The 27,364-nt window shown below is 31.9% G+C and overlaps 1 protein-coding gene across 2 annotated transcripts in view; it reads right to left on the reverse strand.

The window, feature by feature from the left end:
• LOC145331599 (uncharacterized) overlaps positions 1-26,661 on the reverse strand; it is a 68,943-nt gene extending 42,282 nt beyond the window's left edge. The window contains exons 1-3 of one of the 2 annotated variants that reach the window (XM_080176352.1): positions 26,567-26,661; positions 6,029-6,126; positions 3,069-3,131 (exon numbers count right to left, since the gene is read on the reverse strand). In XM_080176352.1, coding sequence (XP_080032478.1) covers positions 3,069-3,131; positions 6,029-6,126; positions 26,567-26,575 — 170 coding nt within the window. In that variant the 5' untranslated portion in view covers positions 26,576-26,661. Of the gene's footprint in view, positions 1-3,068; positions 3,132-4,288; positions 4,340-6,028; positions 6,127-26,566 lie in introns of those variants that run through there. The other variant, XM_080176363.1, reaches the window with a different exon arrangement.
• Positions 26,662-27,364: the final 703 nt, after the last annotated feature.

The following is a 27,364-nucleotide window of genomic DNA, read 5'->3' on the forward strand; positions in this document are numbered from 1 at the left end:
ATTGGGGAAGGGTATCACCACTCTCCCAAGAGAAATCACCCTTGTAGTATTAAACAGTAATGTCTTGGTGGATCCAACTGCTTACATATATTATGAATGATATTCAAATTAAATTAAATTAATAGAAGAAAACTTAATCAATTCTCCTGTATACGTAAATCCAACAAATATCAAGCTATAAATAGAATCTTTGGTAATTTAGAAATTGATTTATTTCTCTTTTAACTTGAAATCAAAAATCAAAGTACTTACAGATGAATAGGACATTTTCAATATCTCAGGCTTTTTCATGGAAACTAATAGTTATTTATGGGATTGCATCAATGACAACTTTTTGCGGATAGTAAAATGAAGAAAATATATAAGCTTAAACCATTTAAACTGGTATTAATTTTATGATTTTTATTTATCATTCGTGGGACACTTCCATAATACGATACGATACATGATTTTACAGTATCCGGCCCGTTACCGGTTCAAATCCAGTGTATATGAATCGGTTTCGAAGCCATACTGGAAATGATTTTCCTGATTTTACAATCAACATAGGTGGATCTCTCACGCCCGGCCCCAAGGTTCACAGTGTCAAGGGGCTAGGGGCAATCCAAAAGTGTTTAATTTACATACAAATTATTTGTATATCATAATTATATACAAACTAATTTAAAGACTATTCTACACTAGAATAATTCCAGATTATCTGCGCTAATGAGAAGCTTTGCTACTTAAAAACGGCCATAAAATTTAGTTAATAAATGTTGAAGAGAGATAGGGAAGTTTTAACACAATAGAAACCTCCCATGCACCAAGGGCTTGTAGTAAGTGGCATGGTAGGAAGATGTTATAGGATAATTAGCTACTACTCTATAATTTGATTGCATGAACACGAACCATAAGGATTTCTGCATTCATCTACCAGCCAAGTGCGCTTTGTCACGGTCAGGAATAGAGCTTCTGAAAACTTATTTTGACTCCAACTGTTAGGCTTATCAGTAATAACAGTTCATAAAATATTTTAATTTTCATTATTGATACTAATAATAGCATGTTATTAATTTTATACTTTTAGAGACCTCTGAAGTAACTTGAGGGAAGGGGAGGAGTGAGGTTCAGGTCGACTATTTATTGTTTTAGTTTCTTAAACACAATTTTTTTGGGAGCGGGTACCATACCTAAAAATATTCATAGACCTTCGCTGGGCCATATCGTTCCAACAGTTTGCAAGATCTTAAGCTACAGACAGATACAGAGACAGACAGAGAAACAAAGATTGTTTATAGGACATTATCTAGACTAAAACCCTAAGTAATGCGATAAATAAACAAACATCAAATTTTGGCATCAAGAATAATCAATTATGATTGTCAGAAAAGTTGTAGGCGACACAATTGTTTCCTTGGTTGTATATCCGTGTCTGCATATAATAGTGTAATGCGGGAAAGCCATAAGCATTAAAGAAAAGGATTTCAGGCAAGTTATAAAATCTTTAAAACCTCTGGAGTTAGATACATGGATAGATTTCTCTGTTTTGTGAGAGCTAAAGGATGTTTATTGAATGTAGTGCCAGGAACTTGAGTTTGAAAAGACTAAAATATAATGTTTTACTATTAAAGGTTACGTGGGGCAAATCATATTTTTCTAAAAATCTGCAAGTTAAATACTTCTCATAGATTACAAAAGTTTCAACCATTATTTGACCCACAGATATCAAGAACGGCAAATATCCATTTTAGCTTTTATTTTAAACAACTTTAAATAACTGTTTTTATTATCGCAATGTTATAAACTAATGATATGCTGATAAATGAAACAATAATATAATGTTGCAATTTTAACTACAAATTTTATAAAAACAAAATATAATTGTGTGGTTACTCATGTTGTACCAAATCAATCGCTCACAGAAATTTTAAATTTTTTTAGATTTAAAAAAAATAATTTATATAATTTTGATTTATTTGCATTTAACCTCAAGTATGAAACAATGGTTCCTAGGTAAAAAACTATTTAGTGCGTGGTTTTTTATTGGACTACACTATTATTCTTTGATAGCAGTACATCAGTTATAACAATAAACAATAATTCATTCGTGTACCTAGCTGTATAAGGAGCCGGATCTTAACTTTTTTTTCAAATGTCATGGCATTTCCTGTCAATGTACAACTGAGGTTATAAAATATCTTAGAGAAATACTTTGTTACCATGCTCATGTCTGACTATTCTATTATGCATGTTTATCTACAATTTAAACACCAATTACACAAAGTTCATGAATTTTAAAAAAGAAGCTAGCTTATCATAAGCATAAATCTCCTAACTAAGCATAGTTAAAAGAATTTTACTTTTCATTTTTACTCATTAAATAAATTATTACGCATTGTCATGATGTACTTTTAAACCACAAAATTCATGTAAATTCATCCTACTATTTTTATACTAAAGTCTTTTTTTTCATTTTTGAAATAGAAAAATGCTTAGATTCTAAAGCTACAGGAGGATCTAAGGCTAATATTGGGATTTCTCTTTATTTTGACGTCCGGATAGTTTTCCTAAATTGGTACCATTTATTAATTTAACAGCTTTTTTATTAACAATATCTTTAGAAGGAAACAAATTTCAAAATGACCTTAATGATGATTAATTAAGGTAACAAAACAATGTATATAACAAAATGAAAGTAGGGTTGTTTCCCCTCAAAGTGCTCTGCGAGCACATAATCCAACATCCATTTTATTTTAAGATAAATCGAAAATAAGTTAAAAGGGGGTGGGTAGTTTTTTTCTTTATGAATGATCCTGTTTCAAACCATGTGAGGCTATCCTTTACTCAATGTATCCGGACCTAACTTAACCTTAAATGAACTCGAACACACGAAAATCTAAACCCCCTTTTTTCCAAAATAAGATTGTGTGTTCGACTAAGCACTTTGAGGGAGGCTCGCATCAATATGATGTTATCAGGCTCGTCCAGAGCATTATCGACCAACTGGTGAAATATTTTTAACAAAGCAATAATCTCATGTATTATTATTCAGGTCGCCTGGCTGTAACAGTTTGAACTAAACTTACCTGGCAAAAGAGTTTGGCTCGAGTTCCTCGGTGAGAGTGAAGGGAAATGTATTTACCAGGGATCTGAAAATATCAATCTAATATACAAAGTAGTACGATGTCTGTCTGAAGTTTTAGATCTCAGTAACCACTGAACCGATTGGGATCTACTCTTCAGGGAATACACCTACTGGTCCTGTGATGGTTTTAAGCAATTTTTTTTTTTGGGGGGGGGGAGTGGGACACCCCCAACCCCCAACAACCTAAAATTTAAAAAGGGAGGTTCTAACCTTCCAACCAAACCCCCCCCCCAAAAAAAATCCCCATCTCCAAAAAAAGATTTTTTTAAAATTTTTCTTTTAAAATCTAAATAACACGAACATAGGATGATCAAACCTCTTGGGACAAAGCCCCTATAGGCTAGGGGCGAATCCGCTATTCAGTATATAAAAGTAACAGCATGCTATTTATCTATTTGTGTGTCTGTACCGAATGATCTCGCTAATCGCTGGACTGATATGGTTTTCCTTTTCAATGTAGCTTCTTATAGATCCTAGGAAGGTTTATAACTATATTTGGGGAGTGTACCACCACCCTCTTAATAGAAATCGCCCCTTGAATAAAATTTCCTCCAGTAAAAAAATGGATTTATCATTTAATAGAATAGGGACGAAGCCACTATGCATAATAACAAAGAATCACCTCCCAAATTTGTTCAGACAAGATTTAGGTAATTCAAGCTCATAAATCATTTTATACAAACGGTCCCCGCTTTTGAATTAGGTGTTAATAAATAATTCAGTAGACATTCATTCATAAAAAGTTTCTTTTGTTATTTTAACAAGAATGATAATCCCCATGATCATCGAAGCATAGAAATATTTGAAATTATATTAGAATAATAAGCCGAACAAATGAGATTTTTGTAGTAGAAATTCAGTGGCAAATGTCATAAGAAACCAAGAACAATTACATTTCCCACACATGCAAGAAAATCTTCAAAGTTTTAATATAGGAACAGACAAGCGCGAGTTATAAAGTAAATGTTCATAAGAAATTATAAAAATCCATTGCATTAGACAAAAAATGATAAATCACGGTACAAAAATATATAATATTACCTATGTCCTCTGCTTGCCTGCCTGAATCCATCCTGTCCCTGTCCATGGATATAATATTACCTATGTCCTCTGCTTGCCTGCCTGAATCCCTCTTGTTGGTGTCTATGGATATAATATTACCTATGTCCTCTGCTTGTCTGCCTGAATCCCTCCTGTCCCTGTCAATGGATATAATATTACCTATGTCCTCTGCTTGCCTGCCTGAATCCCTCTTTTCCCTGTCCATGGATATAATATTACCTATGTCCTCTGCTTGCCTGCCTGAATCCATCCTGTCCCTGTCCATGGATATAATATTACCTATGTCCTCTGCTTGCCTGCCTGAATCCCTCTTGTTGGTGTCTATGGATATAATATTACCTATGTCCTCTGCTTGTCTGCCTGAATCCCTCCTGTCCCTGTCCATGGATATAATATTACCTATGTCCTCTGCTTGTCTGTCTGAATCCCTCCTGTCCCTGTCCATGGATATAATATTACCTATGTCCTCTGCTTGCCTGCCTGAATCCATCCTGTCCCTGTCCATGGATATAATATTACCTATGTCCTCTGCTTGCCTGCCTGAATCCCTCTTGTTGGTGTCTATGGATATAATATTACCTATGTCCTCTGCTTGTCTGCCTGAATCCCTCCTGTCCCTGTCCATGGATATAATATTACCTATGTCCTCTGCTTGCCTGCCTGAATCCCTCCTGTCCCTGTCCATGGATATAATATTACCTATGTCCTCTGCTTGCCTGCCCGAATCCCTCCTGTCCCTGTCCATGGATATAATATTACCTATGTCCTCTGCTTGTCTGCCTGAATCCCTCCTGTCCCTGTCCATGGATATAATATTACCTATGTCCTCTGCTTGCCTGCCTGAATCCCTCCTGTCCCTGTCCATGGATATAATATTACCTATGTCCTCTGCTTGTCTGCCTGAATCCCTCCTGTCCCTGTCCATGGATATAATATTACCTATGTCCTCTGCTTGCCTGCCCGAATCCCTCCTGTCCCTGTCCATGGATATAATATTACCTATGCCCTCTGCTTGCCTGCCAGAATCCCTCCTGTCCCTGTCCATGGATATAATATTACCTATGTCCTCTGCTTGCCTGCCTGAATCCCTCTTTTCCCTGTCCATGGATATAATATTACCTATGTCCTCTGCTTGCCTGCCCGAATCCCTCCTGTCCCTGTCCATGGATATAATATTACCTATGTCCTCTGCTTGCCTGCCAGAATCCCTCCTGTCCCTGTCCATGGATATAATATTACCTATGTCCTCTGCTTGCCTGCCAGAATCCCTCCTGTCCCTGTCCATGGATATAATATTACCTATGTCCTCTGCTTGTCTGCCTGAATCCCTCCTGTCCCTGTCCATGGATATAATATTACCTATGTCCTCTGCTTGCCTGCCTGAATCCCTCTTTTCCCTGTCCATGGATATAATATTACCTATGTCCTCTGCTTGCCTGCCCGAATCCCTCCTGTCCCTGTCCATGGATATAATATTACCTATGTCCTCTGCTTGTCTGCCTGAATCCCTCCTGGCCCTGTCCATGGATATAATATTACCTATGTCCTCTGCTTGCCTGCCCGAATCCCTCCTGTCCCTGTCCATGGATATAATATTACCTATGTCCTCTGCTTTTCTGCCTGAATCCCTCCTGTCCCTGTCCATGGATATAATATTACCTATGTCCTCTGCTTGCCTGCCTGAATCCCTCCTGTCCCTGTCCATGGATATAATATTACCTATGTCCTCTGCTTGTCTGCCTGAATCCCTCCTGTCCCTGTCCATGGATATAATATTACCTATGTCCTCTGCTTGCCTGCCCGAATCCATCCTGTCCCTGTCCATGGATATAATATTACCTATGTCCTCTGCTTGCCTGCCCGAATCCATCCTGTCCCTGTCCATGGATAACTCCAGGAAAGCTGATCAGGAGCAGCAATCTTGACCATCTCACAATCTAGAAATATCAATTTTTTAAAGATGAATAAAAACAAGGATGACAACATCAATAAGTAGCAAAGCATAAAAAAACTAATAGATGAAAAACGAAAGTGTTCAGTTGACATAAAAAGGAAAAAAAGAGATATCATATGCGATAAATAAAAAAATACGAAACCTTAAGAAAGTAAAGTTAGTCTTTTGAAGCATTAATGTCAGACTGACGTTACTTATCAACCACGTAGCGTTACGTCGGAGGGACATACAAAGTGAATTGTAGAGTAGCTTTGCTACTTAAGATGGAAATTACTTTAAATGACAATCAAACATAGTTAGAATTATTTCCGGATCATGGAAAGAAAACAAAGTCATTCCTAATTAGGACAGAAGTCACTGGAAATTGATCTAAGGAAGGCTACTTATCTAACTTAAGGAAGGTGACTTATGTCCTTTGTCTGACAAATTTTTACATTAGGAAGGCTGCTTATGTCCTTCATCTTGCAAAACTTAGCTTTTCTGTCCTTCACATAGCAAAACCTCACAAAACACAGCTTTTCTGTCCTTCACATAGCAAATTCTTGCAAAATATAGCAAATTCTTACAAAACATAGCAAATTCTTACAAAACATAGCAAATTCTTACAAAACATAGCAAATTCTTGCAAAACATAGCAAATTCTTGCAAAACATAGCAAATTCTTGGAAAACTTAGCTTTTCTGTCCTTCACATAGCAAATTCTTGCAAAACATAGCAAATTCTTGGAAAACTTAGCTTTTCTGTCCTTCACATAGCAAATTCTTGCAAAACATAGCAAATTCTTGGAAAACTTAGCTTTTCTGTCCTTCACATAGCTAATTCTTGCAAAACATAGCAAATTCTTACAAAACATAGCAAATTCTTACAAAACCTAGCAAATTCTTGCAGAACATAGCAATTCTTGCAAAACATAGCAAATTCTTGCAATAAGGGTCCCAAACTCAAAAACAAATTTTCAGCGCGATCCGACCACCGGTTCTTGAGATACGGTGACCTGGTGTCCTTGGTACTAACAATAAGATTTGGGAAATGGTTAGAATCCTTAGTAAATTTGGCTAAGTCCAAAAATATTTTGACACTTAGTTAAATTTTTGAAGAAAAATACCCAGGTGACCCCAAGCGTACCTACTGAGAGGACACCAGGTCAAAAATATTCTAAGTGTCAAAGAATTTTTGGACTTTACTAAGGATTCGAACCATTTCCCAAATCTTACCGTTGGTACCAAGGACACCAGGTCACCGTATCTCAAGAACCGGTGGTCGGATTGCGCTGAAAATTCGTTTTTGAGTTTGGGACCCTTCTTGCAAGAATTTGCTATGTTTTGTAAGAATTTGCTATGTTTTGCAAGAATTTGCTATGTTTTGTAAGAATTTGCTATGTTTTGCAAGAATTTGCTATGTAAAGGACAGAAAAGCTAAGTTTTCCAATATTTTGCTATGTGATGGACCAAAAACCAATTTTATGCAAGATTTTGCTATGTGAAGGATCCAAAAGCTAGGTTTTGTGAGGTGAAGGGAGGCTACTTATGTCCTCAATCTTGCAAAAAAAATTAGCTATGTGAAGGACAGAAAAGCTAGGTTTTCCAAGAATTTGCTATGTTTTGCAAGAATTTGCTATGTTTTGCAAGAATTTGCTCTGTTTTGCAAGAATTTGCTATGTTTTGTAAGAATTTGCTATGTTTTGCAAGAATTTGCTATGTTTTGTAAGAATTTGCTATGTTTTGCAAGAATTTGCTATGTTTTGTAAGAATTTGCTATGTTTTGCAAGAATTAGCTATGTGAAGGACAGAAAAGCTAGGTTTTCCAAGAATTTGCTATGTTTTCCAAGAATTTGCTATGTTTTGCAAGAATTTGCTATTTTTTGCAAGAATTTGCTATGTTTTGCAAGAATGTGCTATGTTTTGCAAGAATTTGCTATGTTTTGTAAGAATTTGCTATGTTTTGCAAGAATTTGCTATGATTTGCAAGAATTAGCTATGTGAAGGACAGAAAAGCTAAGTTTTCCAAGAATTTGCTATGTTTTGTAAGAATTTGCTATGTTTTGCAAGAATTTGCTATGTTTTGTAAGAATTTGCTAGGTTTTGCAAGAATTAGCTATGTGAAGGACAGAAAAGCTAGGTTTTCCAAGAATTTGCTATGTTTTGCAAGAATTTGCTATGTTTTCCAAGAATTTGCTATGTTTTGCAAGAATTTGCTATGTTTTGCAAGAATTTGCTATGTTTTGCAAGAATTTGCTATTTTTTGCAAGAATTAGCTATGTGAAGGACAGAAAAGCTAAGTTTTCTAAAAATTTGCTATGTTTTGCAAGAATTTGCTATGTGAAGGACAGAAAAGCTAAGTTTTCCAAGAGTTTGCTATGTTTTGCAAGAATTTGCTATGTTTTGCAAGAATTAGCTATGTAAAGGACAGAAAAGCTAAGTTTTCCAATATTTTGCTATGTGATGGACCAATCTTGCAAAATCTTTGTTAAGGGAGGCATGTTATGCCCTTCATCTAAGAAATTCTCACTTAAGGAAGGCTACTTATGTCCTTCCTAGGAATGTGACTTCTGTCCTAATTTAGGAATGACTAAATATTCAAGGATTTAAAAAAATTCTGTATAGAGAGTAAAATATGTTATTCATGGTTTTATTTTTAATAAAAATAAAAATCTTGAAATAGTTTGAATACATTAATCGGATTATAATCTATTTTTATAAAAAGATATTCATTTGATTAGAACTATCATGGAAAACTATTTTAACAACGTTTTAGTATAGCAGCGTTTCTGTAATTAGTTTTTTTTATATATTATTACTGTATTAAAGTAAACTGTTCTTTTTTTATTTAGAATAATGTTTGCTGGTTGATGCTTTAGTTCTGGATATAATGGTTCTTTTTTTGCACAGTTTAAACCCCTATAAGCGAGGGAAGAATCAATAGCAAAATTATTTGTTGACCATATTATTTGTCAGGTACTATTTACAATTAAACTGAGAAGAAGATGAATTAAATCACCATTGTCCCATCCCTTTATCCATGATGTCAATTGAGCCATTAAAACTCTTTTTAAAAAAAATAGTAAATACAATTCAATTTTCATATTTTTATGCACTTTTCAATAGATTACTTACAAACAAAAGAAAATTATAAGTAAGTCATTGTAATCAGAACATTTTTTTAAAAATTGCTCAGTCATTTTACATTTTTACAACTTTTTTTTGCAAAACAGTTTACTTTTTTCTTCTTTTTTTGATTGAATTTCAATCAAGGTTGCCAGCAATTTAAACTAAATAAATATTTAATGATTTTCTTTATTATAATAAACTGTAAAATTTTTAAACATATCTTGAAATGAAACAAATATTATCATAACAATTTGTATAAAAGTTTATGCTTCGAAATAGGTTTGTTAAAACATTTTTAATTTTGTACTATTAAATCAACAATAATGTATCAGTTTCAGGGCATAAAATATGTAAAATAAAAATAAACATCCGCTCATTAATTTTTTGTAGATGGTGTCAAATAGTCATTCGTAATATTTTTACTCCTAATTCTCATATTAAATCATTTTCTTTCACAAGAAATTAATCTTATTTTATGGTATAAATTTTCAACCTTTCCTGTAAGGAAGCTTTAGATAAGATAATTTTTATTTTCAAACCGGTTTAGTTATGATAAAAGAAATGCATAGCTCTATTAATAAAGCATAGACGAGCAGCTTCACTCCTCAGACTTATTTGTGGCTATAGAATAATTTATTTATTTCTCGCGCCCTCACTCACTTGGCAATTTCACTTCAACCGAAAGTGGACCAAAAAAAACTATGAAAAAATTATGCTCATTTTTAAAGATATTGGTTAGTAGAACCCCGCAGTTGCTAAAAGCACGGTTTTAAAAACGTAATCAGGGGGGGGGGGTTACGTGGTCCACTTGTCACTTTGAGGGATTTTACCCACTCAGTTTTCTTGTGGTTATATTTCTTGACATATTTTATTGTATTTGGGTTTTGTTTAGCTGCCGCGGGCCAAGTCAATTGAAGAATGGTGTTAACACTCACAGTTGGGCCAACACGAGAGATTTTAGTATTGTAAAGCGAAATATCATTTAATGATTCTATTTCAATCATCCCATATGAATTGTAAGCATGGGCTTTCAGGGGGAAGACTGCTTAAATTGCCTTATCCATAAAAGTAGCTAACGTGCGTCAGGACTGCTTGTTGAATGTTGGCTGATTTTTTAAAAAGCTAAAAGTAAATGGACTACTATAAAATCAACGTATAACTGAATTGTCATAAATAAGTTTTTAATCAAGACTGAAATAAATTGCATCGTCTTTAAAAAAAAAAACTAAAAAAGTAATGGCCATAAGCATATAAAAGTGAAGATTCGCTCTCTATAAAACAACTTGAAACAAATATACCTCACTGCTTTATCTGTGCATGCCCTAAAGGGTAAAACACACCTTTATTTCTAAAAGATTTATAAGTTCAAATAAATCCGGGACCAATAAAATTCCAAAAGCGTGAGTTTATTTAGATAACCGTTTTGTTTTCCTTTCAAATTAAGCAATTTTCGCCCAGAAAAGTGGAATTTTTTTTATAAAGATTATTGCGACAAAAAAGGTATTTTTTCCTATTTTGGTATGCAACTGTTTATTTTTATCATAATATTTTAGACAGTGATTTTTTTTATTTAACTATTAATTTTGTCCTTTTACACCTAACTACTAGTGTACAACATTAGCATGAATTACATAGCGGCTTAGCAATAAAATCCTGACAAAAATTAAGAGTATATTCATTTTGATTGCTTCTGCTACATAATAAAGATATTGAAACTGATATCTTTGAACAGACAAATAATACCCCCTAATAAATTATGCCCAATCACTTCAATACAAATTTGATGGGCCATTTTTCTTTTCGATGCAGCGACATAGCAACTATAATTAGGGTTTGTCTGTCCGTCCAACCGTTCATCATAAATTTGGATTATAGGTTTCTGTCAGAAATAAAGCAGCAAAAAGTGCTTAATTGACGTGATACAATACAAATGACCAATGATAGGCCAGTATGCATTGTAATTGACAAATGGTAAAATCATTGGTCAATTGTATTGTATAACGTCTTTTTTTATTAGGCACTATTTGCTGCTTCCATATCAATATAACATTTACTGAATTTGCCATAAATTTTTTTTCTATATTAATACTATGTTAATTTTATTAGCGCAATATATGAACATGACGGTCCTTGTTTTCTGTGAAAGGCCTTTAAATTGACCATTAAAACAGTGGTTTGGTACTGTGGGTAGAATTATATTATCTATTGCCAAAAAGTAATACGTCATTATGGAAATGAAATATAACTTAATTCATGACAGTCAGACAGACAAAAAGATGTATTAAGAGATATTTGGGTTGGGCTGGTCAAAAATTCATTAAAAACTCTAATTCATAATGATTGCGAAATAATTTTTTCTCAGAGCTTCTTTAAAAATCGGTTAATTTGAACAGTTAGGGAGTTGAATCCATTTTTATAGAAGCAGAAATATAATCTATGATTATGGTTTGGACCCTCTAAAACTGTAATCTACCCTTCCACTTTCCCCTCTCTTGGTAAAGATATCTTCAACGCCGATACGATTTTTGAAATATAAGATTCCACTTTTGTCTCTCTTGTTAAAGATATCTTCACCAAGAGAGGCAAAAGTGGAATCTTAAATTTCAAAAATCGTATCGGTGTTGAAGATATCTTCACCAAGAGAGGGGAAAGTGGAATCTTACATTTCAAAAATCGTATCGGCGTTAAAGATATCTTCACCAAGAGAGGGGAAAGTAGAATCTTACATTTCAAAAATCGTATCGGCGTTGAAGATATCTTCACTAAGAGAGGGGAAAGTGGAAAGGTAGATTACAGTTTTAGAGGGTCGAAACCATAATCATAGATTATATTTCTGCTTCTATAAAAATGGATTCAACTCCCTAACTGTTGAAAGTTGTTTGTTTTGTATGATCTTATAAACGTAATATTTGCCCAAAATGGCAAAAAAACTAAACTAATTTTTTGTCAGTACGTTTATCACTTTCCGTATCTCCCCAAAACTATAACAAAAAACAATCTACGCCTGTTAGAGTTAAAAGCCGAAGAAAGAAATAATTTTTCTTATGATTCGTTATCCTTAAAATTTATTTTAAAAATCATTTTCTTAAATTGAAATAACATCCTGAGTGAGTCAGATTTAACTGAGCCATCATGGGAATATATTTTTTCCAGGGTTCGTTAAACGCAATTATGTTTTAGTAGCGCAGCTACTATGTAATTATGTTTGCTGCGACTCATTCATGAAGACGTCATAAAACACACCCATGTGCATGCAAACTAAAATGAACAGACAGACACTCACTCAAACATACACCAAAATTAATTTCCAATGACTCTATTTGTTCAAAATTCTTTGCACTTTGAATTTTGACGTTCAACTTAATATTAACTGAATACGCCATAAGATTTTCATACTATCCCAAACAACACATAATTCATATTAAATTTAAACGGATGCGGCTGAAACCCCTAAAATTGTTGCCTGTTTGTTATATAAGAAAGTGCAATGAAAAATTACAGGAATAGACACAAATATTTGAGATATTAATGGCTTTAAACTTTTTAATGTTTGCGTACATTTAAAATTTTGATGCACTTTTGATTTCGTTTGTTATGACGTCATATGATAGAATGGCCAATGAGAGGCCAGTATACACTGTAATAGACCATTGGTAAAATTTATGCTGGTCTCTCATTAGTTATTCTATCGTATGACGTCATAATCTGTGGAGGGACTTTAATCATATTCTAATTAACCCCTTTTTTTTTATTGCGGCAGATATTATCAATAAAGTCCTAACCAAGAATGTCGAATCGATTAAAATGTAAGATTGTTTGTCCATGTCACCGTACCCATCTGACAAGTCATGCAATTAAATATGGAAAAAGCAAATATCCGGCTCATCTATATAAGATACAACCACAGGGTAATTAAATAATAGTGGGGCGGTAGAAAAAAGGGAAAAGTAGGTTGCGGGTAAAATCCGTAAAGGTTGTGTATTTCAAGTTAAAAACAATAGTAGAACGATAAAAATTTATGTTAACTTAAAAAAAAAATTGTGTCTATATAGTTCTTTTCAAAAAGAAATACACATATTTAGTAAATATTATCGTTCTACTACTATTTTTAAGCCTTAAAACACACACTTTTACAGATTATACCCGCAACCTTCTTTTCCCTAATTATCATTATAATTACAGTAATAGGATGTGTTTGTGTGTAGCGAAGAATATCGCGACAAATATGGTTAGTTATCCTTTACAGTGAAGCTTCTTATACGTTCAGAGAAGGTTAATAACTTTTTAAGGGCATGATACGTCTACCAGACTAATAGAAATAGAGCCTGAAAAAAATCCTCCCCAACACTTGTTAGAGATTAAATTTTGATATTTTTCAAAAATATTAAACTGTGCAAAGAAAGGCATACCTACATGGTATGTAAGTACACCTATGTAAAGGAGTAAATCCTTACACTAAAGTAACAGGATGTCTGTGTGTTTGTGTGTTTATACTGAAGGATCTCGCTAACCGCTGAACCGATCGGGTTCTTCTTAACAGGGTACCTTCTCATAGTTTCCGGGAGGTTTTTAACTATTTTGGGGGACTATAGAGACTCCTACGTAACATTGCAAAGTATCGTAGAATATTGATAGAAACTCCTTCGAAACATTGCAAGGTTTAGTTTTTTGAAACCAAGCATTTAAAGTGCCACTAGAGGCCTCTAGGGGGCGTGGCCGCTAGTTACTACATATTTTAATAAAATGCCAGTTACATTACAATTCAATGAGTAAGTGCGTTGATTTCTTCTGAGGAAAAAGTTTCTATAACATGATTGAACAAAAAGGTTGTTCTTTTCATAAATCTTTAATATTGGTCCGGGGGTGAATTTAGGTTTTTTAAAATTGGTTCGGGATAAATTCCTTAAACATCTAAAGTCAAACATTAATCTTTATGTAGAAATTCTTTTATTTGGATTGATTAAGTAATAAAAGATAATTATGAAAAGAAAAACAATGGAACAAATTTCTGGACAAATTGCTCTATCATGATCAACCATTACACTTAAAAACAAGGACAATTATGTATATAGGTAACACCGACACATTTTTAAAAATATAATCAAGAAGGAAGGACAATTCATAGCAGTTATTGTCAATAATTAGCTAATATGTTTGTAGCTGTTAGACCACTAATGCGTTTTTTGACTTCTTGTATGTTGAAGGCTTTTTTTAATCGAAGCTATTTATAGTGCCTTAAAAAATGAATATTAGAATAGTACATCATTCTAATATGACGTCATTTTTATAGGCACTATAAAGAGCTTCGATTAAAAAAATCTTCAACATACAAGAAGTCAAAAATGCAATAACTGCCTATAATCTACAAACATGTTAAGCTTGTAGAGAAGATTTGCTACTGCAAGAAACATTATCTAAAGTCATGATTTGTGATTAAAATGATCAATTATCAACGTCCAGAGCCCAATAAAATAGTTTTGCATTGTTGAGAAATAAGAAAATAAAATATAATGATAAAAACATTTATAAATTAAAGGGGTAGTTTCACGAAATGCATTTGAACTTAATTTAGTTAACCGCATATTTTATCCTGGTTAAATGGTTAAACTACATTTATATGGCATATATTTAAAAGAATTTCAATTTTCTACCACTTAGTTTTTAAAATATCAAGACTTGAAAATCGTCTTTTTAAATTGCATATATCACAAAAAGACAATTTTCAAGTCTTAAATGTAGTTTAACCATTTAACCAGGATAAAATATGCGGTTCACTAAATTAAGTTCAAATGCATTTCGTGAAACTACCCCTTTGAATTTAGTGGTTCTATCGATTTGAAGTATAATTTTAATGTTTTATCGAAAAACTAACGATGTCATAACGTCATGTGCGATTCTATTCGAGCATATAAATCTCCCTATAACAAATTGAAATCAGCCAATTGTGAGAGGGGAGGGGTGTTAGGTTATATTATGTTAAAGGGTAGAAACGAAGAGTTAGAGCACCGAAGATATAGGCATATAAAAAAACTTTCCCTTCCTCTATTTTAAAAACAAGGATGACATCATCCCTAAAAGCGAAGCACTGAAACGGTAGGTCAAACGGACATTAACACTTATATATTGTCAGAACTAAATAATCAGAATATAAATATATAAGAGTCGAAGCAAAATTATAAGTTAATTTGTTAAAAAAAAATGCTTTATACAGGAAAATGTTTATGGACATACCTACATTTTTAGGACTTGATTATAGAGTTGCTTCGCTTATAACATTATACTTTGTTCTCCCAGGAATCAATATACCAAAAATCAGATCAATCGGATGATTTGATCACATAAAAAATTTGTTGTTAAAAAAGTAAAAAAATCAACATGTTTAAAACGGACGTACGGACATTTTGGTAATGATTATAGAGTTGCTACGCTTTCTAAATCGTACCTAACTATTAAAGGAATCACCATGCAAAATTTGAAATCGATAGGACAATCTTAACATGCCTAAATTAACGAAAAAAGCTATCCGTTACGGACGTACGGACGGACGGACGGACTACGGACGGACCGACCCTAATTATAGAAAAGCTTCGCTTTTAATAAGGGTTGATGGGGGGTGGGGGGTGGTTCTGTGACTGCTGGTCACTTTTAGTAAAATTATGAAGGATTCTCTTATATAGTAAAAAATGTTAAAAATAACAAAGCTATTTTCCATTTTATAAACATTTAATCTTTTTATGTTCTACAAGGATTTGAGGGCAGGTTAATTGAAGATTAATTATTTTGTACCAAAATGTTTAGACTCTATAAACTTGTTGATGGTGCATTAAATATACATTAGGTTAGATTTTGAAACATAAGGGCTTCGGAATCGATTTATACTGAAAAATCATAGACAATGTTCCACAAAAATTAAAATAAATATCTTAAAATTAAACCAATTTTGTTACCCCGAGCCTTCGGCCCCACGTAGCTAACAAAGCTGGTTTTAATCTTTCATTTTCATATCCGCGGAAAGCTGTCAATAATACGATGCTATTAAGAACCATTCCTGTTTGCCTATCCCCGAATCCCTTTTTTCTTGTGAATCACGATATCTCAAAATTGAGTTGTTTAGTTTTGATAATTTGGAAAAAATTGCCTTTTCCTCCTAATATCTATGTTGTTACGAATCGAAGCTTTCTTATATATAGGGTACACCCATCCGTTCGTGCGTCAGTATGCAACGGATGGCATATTGTAATATACTCATTCTTAAACAATTAAGGAATAAGCGTAGCAACTCTAAAATCCTTGTCATTAAGTGCATTCATTTCAAAACTGAAATATTTTATTTTTTATTTTGATTGGTTGGTTCATTATGTTGAGTGTCCTAACGTTTTAACCACTAGTTGTAATCTACAAAGGGGGAAATTTATGACATTAAACGGCAATTTATTGGCCATTGTCTTATCCCTTTGGATCTCTGATATCAAACAATCTTATTGTTCTTTTGTGTGTGTTGTCATCCTTGTTCTTTGCCATTTATGGTATGCTATAATTTCAACAAGTATGGTAAAAATACAGACAATTTCCTAGCTACAGGGATAGATAGGTCAATGGTAGATAAATTTGTTTATTTCATGATTTAAAGTAAATTTAAAATATTAAGCTATGCATTTTATTTTTGAAAACAAAGTGACTTTTCCCTCCAATTGAAATACTTTGGTTAATTTAAGCTTTTCCATTTTTCAGGTGTTTGGCGTTTTCAAAGAATTTGCTAAAGTAAAAAAATTAATTGGCATACTTTGCAATGTTGAGAATGTAAAAAGAAACATTTTAAAATTGCAATTTCGTTGCAATATTAAAGTGTTTAATACCGATAATTATCATTTCATTATGCCATTGAAAAAGGAGTATTAAAAATTGGACAAGCTTGTTTTCTTTTTTAAAAAACAAGGATGGCATTATCCATTAAAACGCTTAAATGATTTTGAAAAATTCTGGCTTTTCAATAGCTTGACAAGGTAAATTGGTATTGTAATGTGTAATAATTATGCTCTATTACGGGGATAGGACAACGAACAATAAATTGATCTTCAACCAATTCTGCCTTTGATGGCTGGTAAAATATTTGGAGAATGAAGGGTTGTAGTTTGTCCTCCCAATGCAATGGTAAAAAAATAATAGCAAATCTTAATAGAAGGTTTTACTTAATTAAATTTCAAATTCCTAAACTTTATTGTCATTTAGCCAACCGTTGCTGACAAACAGATAAGCCCTAAGTTAAAAAAAGATTTTCTTTGTAAATGCATTCTGGAATGCAATGGTGGCATCAATTGAACCAAGAAGTTATGGCATGCACTCTTAATTTTTCCAAGAATAGCCCTAGCTTTTATATAAATTTATTACTTTATTAGATTCAATTTTCCTTAATTTTATAAACGGGGCTACTCTGCAACTAGAATGTGTCCTTATGTTCGTCCGTAGATCTCACTGTTGGCATTTTGTCGACCACATAGCATTTATAAAAAATGATAAATATGCATATTATTAAATCACACTATAAACTACTATTTGAAAAGTTAAATAAAATTTTGATAATTTTTTCTACGAATATTTTGAAAATCGGACCATAAACACGAAAGATATGTGAAAATCAGTTGCAAAAGATAAAAGCTGCTTAAAAGCAGTCCAACCGCCATGGACGTTCTATACTTAAATATGTTCCCTAATGTTGACAAGAAATTTTAGCCGGCCATCTTAAATAGAAAAAACAAGTTTCTCCTGTGAGATTTCTTGCGGGCGGACTGACGGACGGACAAACGAATATTCACAACTATAGAGTAGCTTCCCTAATAAAAAGATAATAACCTTTTTATTTAGTACATTTTATCCAGAATTAATCTGATTATTGAAAATAACGAATCTTGAAATTAATTATCTCATTTTAAAGTCTTAATAATATAAACACAATTTTCTTGACGTAAATTCAATTTTTTAGCAGCGATTCTATTCTAAAAAAAGATATGTTTATAATGCTGGTTTGATTATTAAAATATATATAATTAGAATATTAAAATTAGAAGAATTTTTGCAAAGCTTTGATGCTTTTAAACACACTCGTCCCGATATACAATCAAGGACGTCCAAGCTTTGTTATTTATTTAATTTATTTTTGAGGGGGTGGGTTAAATCAAAAATGAAAAATTTTGGTACCCCCAAATTCATTTGCAGGGGGGTAATCTTTATATTATGTAGGCAAAAACATCTAAGCTTTTTTTGGTAGGGGGGGGGGGAATCATCCCTTTATCCCCCCCCCTGGCCAATGAACATTTTTTTTTCCTCATAAACAAATGGTAAAATAGGGGTCATTAAAAATACATTTAAAGTTTTTAGCATGTTTGTAAAAAAAATAAGTATACAAAACATAAAGGATTGGGGATTAAAAGGAAAGTAACTTTTCTGCCAGTCAAAATTTAGAAAATATGATTCATAATATTTAAAAAGAAATATGGCATCCCATTTGGTACGTTAGGTAGTTTGGCCATCCATAATTATGTCTGTCCTTAAGCTCTCTGTAATTAAGTCTGTATGTCCGACCATGTATGTTAGTTTGTAAAAATTGAATGCAACTTCCTTGTTTATTGACGGACATTTAAAAATTGTAATTGCTTATTTTAAAGAAGCTATCTAACAAAAATGCTACACTATGATACTATGTTTTTTTTTACAGTTGCAATATCCCCATATTCCTAGGAGGGACTTAGGGGCTGCACCCTTTTTTACACAGGTTGAACAACCTCAAAGATGGGATAATACATATGGGAAAAAATATTTCGAGCCTTATTTTGGTCAGTCAAAAATTAGTTTCCTTTGAATTTGCATTATTTTTTTTGTAGCGAAGCTATTCTTTCATTGATTTGTTTGTCTGTCAGTAAAATGGTTTTTTAGAAACATTATTTCCAGTCCTGTATCTAACAGTTAGATACTTGTCACTTAAAATTGGTGTGTGCAATTACTTACACACATGAATATTGTTTCATATTCGCATTAATATATTTACAATCTTTTTATGAAAAGTAATAGGATGTCGTCTATGAGGCTGTGTGTGTGTCCTTTAAAATGTAGCCCTTCATAACTATTTGGGGGAGGGTAATACCACTCTCCAAATAAAAATCCCCTCTACGCATTTTTTACCTTTTTCCTTTTTCTTAAGAATTGGTGAGGGTCAACTTAAGCCCCTCCATCTCCCCCTCAAGTGCCCCTAAAGGCCTCTTGTGGAGTAGCCGGTAGTAAAAAACAAAATAAAAAAGACGAGCCGTTTTTATTTCAATAATAATTAAAGAGAATGGAGATTTGTAAATTTAATACTTAAGCGGATGTTATTACATCCCTATGTTACTGTCATTAAATTTCTGCTATCTGTTTTTTTTTTATTTATATTATTTATGTTTTTTTTTATCAATTTTGATACTCAACACTATAAAATCTAAATGTACTAGACTTTTAGAAACCGACTGAAAAATATTGGAAATTATTTTTAACAATGAAAGGTGAACAATTTCTTGACACTTAATACAAAAGAATTTGAAAATCTGTTCACTGAAAATAGTTTCTACCTAAACAATTATTTAATCGACCAAAGTGCAGAGAAAATAAAAAATTCTTTAATCCTTAAATGTTAAAGTACATTGTAAAATAATTCTTTTGGACGTTTCGGTTAAAAAGTTTAAAGTTAAGTTATTTATAATTCATATTATTTCTCTTTTTTTTGTTGTAAAATTTAGGGATGTTTTTTTTTGTTTTACCCAAAAAAAATTTTAAAAGCGAAATTGCAATTCAAACAATGTTATTATTTGACCTAATATTGAATATGGAACATTTCCCATTAAAATGCAATTGTACTTTTTTCCCAAATGCTTGCCTATTCTCTTATAGGTATAACTATCACCCAAAAAGAAGTGTCTTTTTTGAAATAGAAATAAATATCTTCTATTTTGTAATAGGTATACATATCTCAAAAAAGGTATCCTGTAATAGGAATAAATATCACCAATAAAGTACCTATTTTGAAATAAGATTTCATATACAAGACGAAGAAAGTCCCTCAAAAAATCAGCATGTTACGTCATAAAAACGAGGGATCATACATTTCTTTCCCACTCCTCCTCTCCTCATCCCTCGTTTTTATGACGTCATTGAGGGACTTTCTTCGTCTTCTTCATATACCCAAGAAGGAATGCTTGTAAACTTTTTTGGTTAATTTTAGTGCATTTTCCTGTATTTTTCATCTAATTCTCGACTAGTTCTTTAAATGATAGACGATAAAAGAATTAAAATACCTTTAAAAATCTTTTTTATTCTCTACAAAAAGATCCAAGTCACTATTATGGCTTCAACTAATTTCCTTTTAATTGTTTTTTATAATTATATAGTACAGGAGAAAACACAATAATATTGATATACTAGATTTGGCTCGATATAACTATCTCCCTATTGGCTAGTTTTCTATATGTATATCTATCTATTTCTCAATAAATCTATTTTACTCACCCGGCATTACTATCTAAAAGAAAGTAAATATTTAATAATTTAAATGATTTTAAAAAGATTTTTTAAATTATATTTTTTTCTTTACATTACCATCACCAAAGGGTTAATAATGATGATTACAATTTTAGTTTAATATTTGAACGCACAAAATGTCGCCACAATCGAATTCTTTTAAAACAGAGTTTTCTTAAATTTATTATATTATAAATTAAAATTTTCTTTTTTATTATTAGAAATTAAATACATCAATATAAGGTAAATAGCAACATGAAATTAAAAAAAGAAATTTATTTTTAATAAAGTAAAATAATGGGTCTTATCGTTCTGGGCAATGAGAGTTTATTATGGATTATTGGAGCACTATGAGTTTTAAACAAATATTCCTTGGAAAACTTGAGCTCGTTTATAGACATTTATTTCCTATATAGATCTGACATGGATCTTGAAGCAATTAAGCAGGCCGTTTTGTACATGTTAAAAATTGGAAGATTTCATTAAATATAAGTTATCGCAAATATACTTAGTAAATAAAATAATAATGATTTCTGCTGAAAAATATATTCTTATTTTAAAAGATCCGGCACTATACAAAGAAATATAATTTTAGATATTAAGAGAAAATATTACATTCTTTTTATTGAAGTTACTCTATAATTCCCTTTGTCAATGGGGAAAATTGTCATTTTCTAGGCTGTTAATAAACTAAAGTGCATCCAGTATTTGACTTACTTAGTCTGTAGGTCTGTCGGTAATACATCAAAAGACATAAATATACACGCATTAAAAAAAAATTATTATAGAATTCTTTGTTTCTTTTTTATGACCACTGTAAATCTGCTACATAACTCAAATTTGTCCGTTTGTCCACACGTGATTTTTTACGGAGGTTGTCATCTTGTTATATGTCTTTTCTAGATGATTTAAATGAAGTAAAGTACAGAATTAGCTACCTGTACTTTGATCTATATTAATTCATGTTAAAAATGACAACTTAAAAAACTCTACTGGGATAAAATCATTTGTCATTTTAGACATTATATCATTTTCCAAGAAATAATTAAGTTTATATCTTGTAAATATAAGATAAATAAATTCAAGTTATTTAACAACTTAATTCCAATACTTCAGTCAAAATGGGAGTTTTGTAAACTTAAAATTTTTTAAAAATAGTTTTTTTTTATATCAAAAGGTTTAAATTAATCATCCCATATTTAATGTTTAATGTATATCCTTAATAAAAAGTAGTTAAGGATCTAAAATTTAATTTAGACGTCTTATTCTGTCTAATTCTGTCTAATTCTTTAATAGTTATTTCTCGCATCGTATTATAAACGGCTTTCCGCGGATATAGAAAGTACAATTATGAGATTAAAACCAATTTTTTTAGCCCCGAGGTGCCAAAGGCACCGGCTAAAAGAACTGGTTTTAATCTTATGATTGTACATTTTTATATTCGTAGAAAGCTGGATATAATACGATGCTAGAAATAGTTTTTTCGTATGGATGAGAACCGGTTTTTATCCACCGGATTCGAATGAATACGAGAAATAACATTAAATGTGTTTTTATGACATAAAAAAGCATAGTAAATTTTTAATGGTGATATAATAATGACCTTTAAAACAATTATATATATACATACACACAGCTAGACTTATAAAGAATCATCGCTAAAAAGGTACTTATTAACATGTATGTTTCAACATTAAATATAGAAAGTCTAGATTATTAATCACTTAATAGAATTCATAGTAAGAATAGTGTAGGAACATGACCACGTTATTTATTAGAGGTTGTTTACATTATAGTACGATACGTTGACCACTTTTTTCATTTATGACACAAGTTTACTAAATCAAAATCTCAAATCTCCGTTTGCTAGAAATTCCTTTTTTAAATTGGTCGGATTATTGTTTCTGATTGACCATCAACGATAATAAATCTATTGTTTTTCTGATCGATCCATTAGTAAAATTGACTTTATCTTTCATATTTTCTAGCAGATTCAATCAAAAAGTGGTAAACCGTGATTTATTAACAAAACCTGCTAAAACTTTATTTATCTCCCCAATGTATTGTGTTATTGTTCCGCTAATGATGTGGACATAAATGTCCTTGTTTCTATAAAACATAATTGCTTGAAATAATTCCTTGATTACATAGAACTACATAATATTTGTTTAATTACAGTTTGGGAAAATATTAGTAAAAACCCCGAAGCATCGATAATGAATTTGGTGGTCAATCACTTCCGCTAAATAACTTGTTTTCATTTGGTCTAAAGCTTTAAAAACCTGATTATTTAACCTATATATGTTACTCTCTACCCATAAGGTGGGGGACCCTATGACGACTTTCAATGGGGTTTTTGAATTTCAGCCAATAACCACTTAAATATTAACACAGACAAGTCACTACACAAGAGCAAAAAGCAATTTGGTAACAGACGAAAAAGGTCCCCATCACTTGGACTAGGTAGTTGTCTGGGTTATACATCTATATCTATACATTTATTTTAAGCAATAATATTTCATTCGTGACAACTTTTGTCTTGGATGTACATCCATACCTATACATTTAATATAGGTAATATAGCATTCAAAACTTTATAATATTTCATTCATGACAACTTTTACTATAGCCAAAGAGTATAAATAAACTATTTCAAATTGTACGCAGGTATCTTTGCGGAAATGATAGCTAACCAATGAATTAAGTTTTCATGAAAGGTCACAACTTGCCGAAAGGTCTTCTAATCAAACATGGAAACAAATTGTATTTTTTGTGTAAAAAATATTTTGAATATTTGTGTAAATTTTGGTTTGTTAATCTAGGTAGATTAGTATGTGAGACATATAAAATATAATTATTTGATTATTATAAGAAACCTACATAAAGAATTGTCCTTGTTCTAATGCAATCAGGTATCTTAGGAAAATGGATGATAAATTGTTGTACACTTCTAATTAGGATAAACAAAACTACCACTTCTGTGCATCAAAATTAAAGTGGAAAATTATGGGCACTGCTGGTTTAAACAAACAAATCAAGATAAAAAAACGGCCCCAAAGTTATTATGCTATCAAAAGCGAGAACTCCAATGTCCCCTCCCTCCCTGACAGTAACTGACTTGAAATATATATTTTTTTATGATTTGATGAAACAATAGATAGTGATAGTGTGAAAATTTGAGCCTCAAAACCAAAAAATACCCAAAGAACATAAAAAACGCAGTGACAAAACAATGCAATAAAGACATGAAAATAAAATATAGTGCTGCACATATTGCATTTAGTTTTTGTGTGTAGCGAAGATTCTTTTAATTTTGTAGGTTTATTTAAGTTGGGTGTTCAAACCTATTACCCAATAATTGTAATCTACAGAAGGGGTAACTTTGTGTATCATCGTTGGGGATGTACATCAATTTATTGGCCATTGTCTTATCCCTTTAGATCCCTGGGTTCCTATGCCAAAATTAAGTGTATCTAAAAAAAATAAGTTGTACGTATAGAATTGATTAATGAGGCAAAGCATTTGTACAATTGTATTTGAATAGTTATTTTATATTAAAGTTGTTATAGCTGCGATACTTATGGCAATAATTGTTTTTGTTATTATTTTTATATTTTATTAAAAAAACTTCTAGTCACCAATCTTTATGTTGTTGTTAAAAGTTGCAACAAAAGGAAAAGAAATAAAAACTGTAATGATATGGAAATAAAATCTATCAATCCTTATATAAAGTAGTAAGTTTTTTGTTTTTAGCTTAAGATTTTTATAACTACTTAACCTATCGAGTTCTCCATTTGAGGGAAGCTTCAATTTGGTCCCGGTTTTATGCTATTTTATTTTCAAATGTATGTCTTGGGATCGTTTTAGGCTATTATTCTGCCCTTTCCTACCCTTTCTAACACAGAGCCCCTGTATTCTGGGGGCACAGCTGCTAGTATAAGGAAAAAGTAATATATTCTTTATAATAGTTAATTTATCTAAAAGATACTTCTCCAAAATTAATTTCACGAGTTCCTAAACTTAGAATTTTAAACACTTTATGTAGAAAGTTATTAAAAATTGTAATTGTTAAAGGTAACAATTTAAAAGTTCTAAAAGAGACATATAACACAAAGAAATAATTTAAATTCTTGATAGTTTAAAATCCAGAGGTTTGAACAAGTCGGTATTATCGTTGCTTAAAATCTAAATTACTAATTTCGTTTTTCAATGCTTTTGGTTCTACTATTTAAAAAACTAGCGGTTGCGCCCTTAGCAGGATAAGGAAGGACAAACAGACAGCATAAAATGATCTCAGTTTTACTTAAATCTAAATTAAACAATTCTGATGCCTATGCAAAGCTTCTCTTAATGGAGAACTCAATCAATCAGTTCTATCGTTATTGAAATCTTAGGCTTCAGACAAAAAAAACCTTACCACTTTTTAAAAGCGAAGCTTTTCTATAATTAGGGTCGGTCCGTCCGTACGTCCGTCCGTCCGAGATAGTTAGCTTTTATTCGTTAATTTAGGCATGTTAGAATTGTCCTATCGATTTCAAACTTTGCATGGTGATTCCTGTAGTAGTTAGGTACGATTTAGAAAGCGTAGCAACTCTATAATCGTTACCAGAATGTCCGTATGTCCATTTTAAACATGTTGATTTTTTTACTTTTTTAATAACAATTTTTTATATGATAAAATCATCCGATTAGTCTGATTTTTTGATTACTGATTCCTATTACAACAAGGTACAATATTATGAGCTAAGCATCTCTATAATCAAGTATTAAAATGTCAGTATGTCCTTAAACAGAATTCTGTATTTAAGAAGTTTTGCAACAAATTTACGTATAATTTTGTCAAACCTTATATTTTCATATTTTGTATATTCAGTTCTGACACTCAACAAAAGTTAATGTTCGTCTGTCATATCGTTTCAGAGCTTCGCTTTTATGGATGTTGTCATCCTTGTTACAATAGGATTACATTTTCCCTTAAAAATGATCTTTTATGTCACGATAAATAGAAAAGAATATAGATATCTATTCCAGTATGTGGCTTCGAAACCGATTAATATTCGCTGGATAAGAATTGGTTCTTAGCCATACTGAAAAATCAAGTATAAAACCATATTACAGAAAATTTTTAACGAATGTTAAAGCAGATATCATTAAATTAATATCAAATTTGTCAGCCAATTTAATATCCGTGGAAAACAGTCTATAATACGATACGATAAATAACTATTCTTGTCTTAGTTTTAAAAAAAAGTCGACATAATTACACTGTTATTTTGATTGTGCTTGTTTAGGTCCGGTTGATCTGAAGAAAAATCTGGCGACCCCCAAAGTCTTTCGCGAAATGGACTCTTACTGAACTTAACTTTTAACTATAGTTTAATATTTCAATTTGCAATACAATATTATATTTCAAATTTATGTGATCTTACATAAAGAAATGAATATAGGAATAAGTGACGTAAAAGCTTTTTATTTTGAAGTTGGGTAAAATGAAGGGTCTGAGGTGGGTAATCTAATATATTTTTAAAAATATTAGAGGGTTAAATGAGGGATTTCAAAGTTTGAGGGGGGTAAACAACCCTTTACCCCCACTCTTGGACGTCTTAGGTATGTATATCTACAATATTGTTTTATTTGTATCAATTATTTAAAATATAAATGTAATCGTTTACCCTTTTTCGTACTTTGCTATAACAATAATAATTGTATGTACTTTATAACAAGAACAATAGTATCCACGACACATACTAATGCACAAAATAATGAGTTTACCTTGTGCATGGTGAAGATGTGCACATTAGACTAAATCTTTACGACACCAACAACAACCATCACGCACACTCACACACAGACACACATATACACACAAACATAAATAAAACACTTGCGCGAGATAAAGATAGGCAAAATTTGGTGTGCAAACGCTGATGCAAAAATTGAATTAATAATTTAATTAAAAACACTATGGTTATCTGTTACGAAATGAAAGATATCTAAAATATTAATGATTGCCCCGCAGGGTTAGGAAATTGGCCTAATAGGGTTCGAGTCCCCCGCAGGAGCTAGAAAATAGGAGAAACACTACTGTCAAAATACGACGAAAATTATTACTACATAAACAAATAACTTGAATAGAAATTTCCGTAGGAACAAATGAACACCGCGAATCAATCCAGAAATCTCGTAAAATGTTGAGACAGACATGAGATTTTGATGAGTATCGCGCGGTTGTTGCGCGAGCACTTAACCTGCGTGCCGCCCATTTCCCACTTCCCCCGAGGATTTGCGCGGCGGTGCTTATTAATTTTTGGTTGCTTAGCCGAAAAATGCGCGAAGATACTTGATGCTAAAACTCAAGAATAAAGGAATAGAATTTTGAAAATTTGCAGACTATTTCTCTTCTTTTTTAAAAGTTTTAAACTCTGCTAATGAAAAATATAAAGGTGGTGCTTAATTTCTTGCGAAATATAAAATATAGAACAGCTACTCTATAGATATTCTCTAAAGTCTGTACGTCTATAATCTTTTTTAACATACCTGTTCCCAAATCTTATTTCAGGGGAAGATTGT

The sequence above is a fragment of the Acartia tonsa genome, chromosome 1 (genome assembly GCF_053477335.1).
Source record: "Acartia tonsa isolate MP-2025a chromosome 1, ASM5347733v1, whole genome shotgun sequence".
NCBI classification, from domain to species: domain Eukaryota; kingdom Metazoa; phylum Arthropoda; class Copepoda; order Calanoida; family Acartiidae; genus Acartia; species Acartia tonsa.